General features: G+C 26.3%; 2 protein-coding genes across 2 annotated transcripts; both read left to right on the forward strand.

The window, feature by feature from the left end:
• The first annotated feature begins 3,055 nt into the window (after positions 1-3,055).
• Positions 3,056-4,874, forward strand: LOC106787430 (phosphatidylinositol glycan anchor biosynthesis class U protein). Its single transcript, XM_014749772.1, has 4 exons — positions 3,056-3,287; positions 3,445-3,647; positions 3,744-4,452; positions 4,527-4,874. The coding sequence occupies exons 1-4, from the start codon at positions 3,158-3,160 to the stop codon at positions 4,778-4,780; spliced, it is 1,296 nt and encodes a 431-aa protein (XP_014605258.1). The 5' UTR covers positions 3,056-3,157; the 3' UTR covers positions 4,781-4,874.
• Positions 4,875-5,396: 522 nt separating this feature from the next.
• Positions 5,397-7,102, forward strand: LOC106787429. Its single transcript, XM_014749770.1, has 2 exons — positions 5,397-5,478; positions 6,738-7,102. Exons 1-2 carry the CDS (start codon positions 5,397-5,399, stop codon positions 7,100-7,102), a joined length of 447 nt encoding a protein of 148 aa, XP_014605256.1.

The raw sequence follows: 7,102 nt of genomic DNA on the forward strand, positions 1-7,102 counted from the left end.
AAATATAAATATAAATATATATTAAAGTTGTAAATAATAGGATTACGTAAAAATTCTAATATTTTTTGTAGAAGTTATTATGCCATAAAGTTCGAGTGTATATATAATTGTCAGTAATTATTCTAAGGCAGTAACAATATCAATGACTCTTTCGTATGAATGCAGACGATTCATTAAATCGATAATTAATTAATTGATTATTAAAAATAAAAGGAAAATACGGAAACAATCGGCTTCTTGGAAGTTGATATAACGTAAGCTATATTTTCTGCGTTCCTGGGATGCGTTGATGACGCTTCTACAAAAATTCCTGCATTTAAACAAAACACAACAACAATATAACGATAAAATATATTCGAAATGATTCGAATTATTACAAAATGTGAAATTATTCAATTCTGTGATATATGTGTATTAAGAAAAATGTTAGTCCCTAAACAAAATATAAAAATCAATTTGAAATAATTCATGAAAACAGGAGGACGTTAATTTGATTGTAAATTAAATAAATGTAAAAACAATGTATAACAAAGAATATTATTTAAAAAAAAAAACAAATGAGATTCAACGATAATCAATTTGAGATAATTAATTAAACATAAATTTTACTGCAGATTACAACGGTTTGGAAAGTAGTAAGTGTAAAACACATTCGACAAATCGATGTTGTGTATTACCATACAACTGCTTAATTGATTAGGTTTTTCTTTTCGGTGTCGATAAAACACTAGGGACTATGATTAAAAGAAAAACACTACTCTGTGTGTCCTAGATCATTATGCAACAGTTAAATAGAAACAACTGACAAAATTCTATCATTTTCTATGGTAATAATGTATTAAATGTGTGTCGAATGAACTTGTACAATACATATACTAGAATCGGTAATATTTTTAGAACTAATATTATAAATAAACGTATATGTTTGACAGATCTATTTGAACAAAACAACGTTTATGTTTCTTCCAGTTTTTTTTTTATTCACTTTTTCCAAAGAGAAAAAAACCGAAGTCTTGATAAAGATATGAATGAATTGTAAAAACAAAATGAATCGAGAGAATTCAACTGAATAATATTTAAGCTTATATTTAGGAATATATTTTATTTATAATACGAATTTGTGCATACATGATCTTTTTGATCATTTAAAAAAAAAATAATTTTAGGACTGATTACGAAACGTTGTTGTCGCTTTTTTATTAATCGATTGGTCATGCCTAGGATTTAAATTATATTTTACGATTAGGTAGCTCGTTTATTCATATTCTCATGCCTGTATCGTTGTCCTTGTCGCCAAAAGAGAAAAAAAAAATAAAATACAAAAAAAGGGGTCAAAGCGAAAATATCAATATCATATTTTCGGTTTAATAATAATAATAATATTACGTATAACGTGATTTATAATTGTATCGACGAAAGATATATTTATTCGACTGATTCATGTACATATGTTGATAAGATGAACATAAACATAAGCGACATTTTGTACAATGTACCTTTGTGCTTGATGCGTGTTGTAACTTTTAAGTTACAGTCACATCCGTATACCTGCAATTTAACCATAATTATTACATTACATCGGGCAACGTGTTTATTATCATTTCATATATGCGATTAATTGCAATATCCATCATGCTAGCTAAGATTTTTATTAAATCGACATTATTATAAATATATTTATTTATGCATTTTTAACTTTAAACAAGAAACAATTTAAGTCTGATCTTTTGTATAGAATATTTCTTTTTCTTTTCTTTTTTGTTCTAATAAAAAAATTTCGGCTATTATTATTATAAATATTATAATCGCCATATTACTTAATTTATTAGTTAACGCGAACAAGATACTGTTCCTACGAAATCACAATTTTCACGCATCCTTGCAGCAGAAGCAGCTTAATTTTGATATAAATATATAAATACGTATATATAAATTTTCCATTATAATTATAAATATATATAATAACAATCATCGCTTACGCTTGGTTTTATTAAAACAAATTCATTTTGTATGCAGCTATGTTTACGAAAGACAATCACACTTGCTCGAATTTATTTGATTTAATGATGAAAAGCAGGTTTTGAAATATATATATTTAAATACAATCTTTTAACATGCGTTATATTTATTAAGTTGTTAAATGCGAAAATTTGAATAATGTAAATAATTATAATATACATAATGCAACCGTGTAAGAGGATTAATTTAATGTTTAAACTTAACTTTATATTAAATTAAGTTAATTATCGATGTCCCACGCCAAAGCGCGTGTAAAAAAATGAATAGTATTTTTAATTCCAAATTAACAATTAATTATTTACGTCACGTGTATTTAGTATAACTGATTGTATGTATGTCGGAAGACCATATATCTTAATTGGAATTTATTAAAAAAAGAAAGAAAGAGAGAGAATAAAAGATAAAATTATTGAATTCTTACAAAATTCAAATAATTTAAATTTAGCTCTAAATCTTCAAATATCGATGATTTATGATCGTCAAAACTAATTATTATATTATACATTTCATTATAAACAAAAATTTCATCATTTTCTTTTTAGCACGTCATTGTATTTGTACAATATTATAATGATTGTTGTCATTGTAACAAGCGTTTAGCAGAATTGTCTTGCTTGTATATGTACATTTAATACCAAAGATAAATAGCTCCTACCTATTATTACATTATACAATTCAAATTTAAGGACTACGACAATTACATGAATAATCATTTATCAGCAACGTGTACATTTCTTAAGTGACAGTTATGTTAATAATAAATTCTTTATTCTAAGAATGTATTTAACTTAAATATTTTTATACATGTATGTATAAACTAACCTTAAATTATTTTCGTAACATTTAAATGCATTTCAAATATGCATAATTAAAATATAAAAAAGTAAGTATAAATTTATCGACAATAATATTATTCAATTATGAAAATTTGAATTTTGGAAATTAGTCTATACATTTTTAAATTTAGCGCACTATTTTGTACGCATGCGCACAATCTAACAATTGTAGTCAAGTTAAACGTGAATGTCTTTTCACACATAGAGAACTGTTTACTTGACCATTTAAACTATTGCGTCTAAGAATCAAAGAAGGTTAGGATGTATAAAACCCTGATATGATTAACTATAAATTATAAAAAATGTTGACAAAATGGTTACCCAATTTTATTTTGGCGGTTGTCGTCAGATTTTTATTGATGAATTCTGGATATCAAAAAGTCATTAGCGAACGTGTCGAAGTGTCAACAGCTTTAAATTCTTGGAAAAGAGGTTCATTTAAATTCATATTCTATATTCCTTTATTTTTTTAAATTTAACAACTTTTTCTAAATGTATTAATATTTACAAACAATTGTTTTACAGTTGTAAAAATGCCTTGTCTATTTTTACTTTTTTATTTTTAACACACTAATAACAATTTTTGTAGTTACCGAAGGAGTTTACCTACACAATAATGGTATAGACCCTTATTCTGGTGACTTATTCCATGAAACTCCAATTTGTCTTTACGTGTTTGATATTATACAACGACATTTCCCATGGTATATATTATGTCTCCTGTTCGTAGTCACTGATCTAATGACAGCTCTGTGCCTTGCTTACGTAGGTAATAGTTATGCTAATAGTCGGGTAAGTGTATATATCAAATTTAAAATATTTTTATATTTTTAAATAGTTTCATTAATTGGAATTGAAATCAATTTATATCATTCACTTTTATTGCAGCGTTCTAAGAAAGATGAAGATAAGACAGAAGAGGTATCTCAAGAAAAAGATAATGATACTTCTACTATGGAAAATGATGTCGCATTGTATGTCTTAATGGCCTATCTGTTTAATCCATATATAATATTAAATTGTGTAGGATTCACGACTACAGTATTTAGTAATCTGTTAAATTCGATAGCATTAGTGGCTATGGTACGACATTCCATTTTCTGGAGTTGTATTTCTATAGCTTTATTAACACTGCAGAATCTTTATCCTATATCACTGTTAGTACCAATTGCTATTTATATATGTAAGGATAAATCAACGAGAAGTATCAAATCTACCATTTTCATTTTAATAATTACGTTTGTATCTATGTTCACGTTATTACTCGGTATTTGTTATTATATCATGAACAGTTGGTCTTTCCTTTGGAATATTTTTGGATTTATTTTGTTAGTTCCAGATTTACGTCCAAATATTGGACTTTATTGGTACTTCCTTACAGAAATGTTTGAACATTTTAGATCACTTTTCATAGCTTCATTCCAAATTAATGTTAGTTTATTGTACATAGTACCATTAGCTTTAAGATTACGACATGAGCCAGTTCTATTGGCATTTTCTTATTTAGCCATAATGACTATATTTAAGTCCTATCCCTGTGTTGGGGATGTTGGATTTTATGTATCTTTGTTGCCGTTTTGGATGCATCTGTTTCAACGTAAGATATTAAACTTCCACTACTTTTTTTTAAATACTTATTTACTTGAATAAAACTATGGTCTTTCATTACAGATATGCAACAAGGATTCATAATCGGTTGCTTCATATTGGTTTGTACTGGTTTTGCACCAATAGTATGGCATCAATGGATTTATGCCAGATCCGCTAACGCTAACTTTTACTTCGGAGTTACTTTGGCATTCGCTGTTGCACAAATATTCCTCTTAACAGACATTCTTTTTGCAAGTGTTAAACATGAATTTGCATCGCGAAATAATATTAACAAAGATATAAGTGGAAGTAAAGCGAAGTTGCTTTTAGAGTGACTTTTAATTAATTACATGTTATATAATATAAATAAGTATTCTTTATCACATATTGAGTACTGCCAAAATGCATTGTTTTATAAATAAATTATTATAAAAATAATCTGTTTTATTTGCAGCTTCATTTATTTATTCCTGTAACTGGTGGTTTGAGCGAGAATGGAATTTAACTTTGATTCGTTCACTTTTCACATAAAACGAAAACACAGCTGCATTTATATTTCTTGTATATTTTCATTTTTACATTTTATTTTCTTAGAAATTTCTGTAATGAGATAAATGTCCAGGTATTATAATCAACAAATCGTAAAACTAATTTACCAAGCGTTTACAGTCGAATAAATTATAAAAATTAGAAGTTGTTGATGAAAAAAGAAAAATTACAGGAAAACCCGTCCAATAATTATACCAATAATAAAAAACTTGAAATGTGACTATTAAAATATGTATAATATTTTCTTCTTTTTTAATATTGCAACAATTGAACAATGATCGTCAGTTTTTATTTTCTCTATAAATTTTACTTATTTCATTATTTTTATACGATAATTTTTTCTAATAGATATTAAAATATTTGTTAATATATAATTAATTTTTAATTAGTATCAATTAAATTATGATAAAAGTATACAATACAGAATTTAAAGAAGCATTACGAGAAATCGCACAAAGAGTAGCGTACTTCAATTCACCTCACGGTAACCTCAACAAATTTTTGATAATAATTATTATAATTAATAAATAATTAACATTTTCGCGACGGGCGATAGCCGGATAAAACGTTCAGCTAAATGCAATATAGAATTTCTAAAAATCTCTAGCTTTTCTTCTTCTTCTTCTTTCTTCTAACATGAGTACGGCAAGATTCTCCTATTTGTATGTAAGTGAATATAAGAAGAATCTTAATATAATGTTTATGTATATGTAGTAATTTGTTGTTTAAAACTTAAAAAAATTACATATTACAAATACGTATAGAAAAAATATTTTGTTTAATAAAAGGAATATGATAATTTTACAGATACATATAATTTATTTCAACATCTGGAATTTCTAAAATTTTTATTTGTTTTAAATGGTGCATATTAATGTCTCTTTGCGGTAGATTCTTTTTAGATGTACGACTTAATATATTGACTAGGATTCGAATCATCACTGCTTATATTATTTTTATTTATATTGAAAACGGTCCACATTATTGCTAGAATTAGCATATCATTTGAAAAACTCGTTTTTTCTCCTAAATTAAGTTTTTTTTATATGTACATTATGAATAAATTTAAAAGCGCCAATTTCATAATACTGTAAGATTACGTTTTTTGTATTCTATTGAAGACCTTGAAATGATGTAGAACTGTGTTTCCCCTCGCGAAAGTATTAAGAAAATTCAGTTTCACCGAAAATGGTAAACGTAGTAGAGAATAATATATTAAGCATTGATAATTTTTTTCATATATTGTTAATAACAAAAACCAATACAATACAATATCCTTACGAATTCATCTTTAAAAAACTTCACTATAAAATGTTAATGCATAAAAGTTTTTTTTTCGGAATTAGCATAAATCCATTTGTAGTTTTGTTATCGAATAATGTAATATAATATGTTTATATATATTAAAACATTCAACCAAAATTCATTTACATTTACCAATATTTTTAAATCAATTCAAACGCGTCAATCCTTAAATATCTAAAAATAATAATAAATGGATTTATACTACTTCAAAAAAAAAAAAAAATAAAAACTACACACTTATTGACCAATTCAATAAATAGCAAACAGTGAAACAACTTTGATCAATTTTTTCCTACTTTTTATTTTATCGGAGTTAATCGAATTGAGATCAAAAAAATAATAAGTAATTGATTTTTGTCATTAACTTTAACATGTATGATTTAATATGATATTGCAAAAATAAAAAAAAATAAGAATAAATAAATGAAAAAAGAATAGATCGCGTAAGAATCGTCGAATGGAGTCGTCGACTAGCTGGAATTCCAGACAACAGCAACGACGAGATCCAAAATCGAAACGATTACATTCAATTATTGAAGATAATGACACGAGGTGGTCGTTTACATGGGATTTTTCTTGATCCACCACCCGACGACGATATACCATCATTGGCTGAAGCTATGTGTAACTTTCTGTGTAATAAATGTAAATATTTACCAAATGCTGGCCCATTGGAACCAATTGTATCAAGACAAACCCCAGACGGTTGTGCTTATATTTCGTTTCGAAAGATCGAAAATAAAGGGATTTTATGTTATCTGGCAGTTAGTCCCGATGGATTAATCATGCCCGAGAAAAAATAA

Source organism: Polistes canadensis, unplaced genomic scaffold (genome assembly GCF_001313835.1).
Source record: "Polistes canadensis isolate GaletaPanama2010 unplaced genomic scaffold, ASM131383v1 scaffold_101, whole genome shotgun sequence".
In the NCBI taxonomy this organism is placed as follows: domain Eukaryota; kingdom Metazoa; phylum Arthropoda; class Insecta; order Hymenoptera; family Vespidae; genus Polistes; species Polistes canadensis.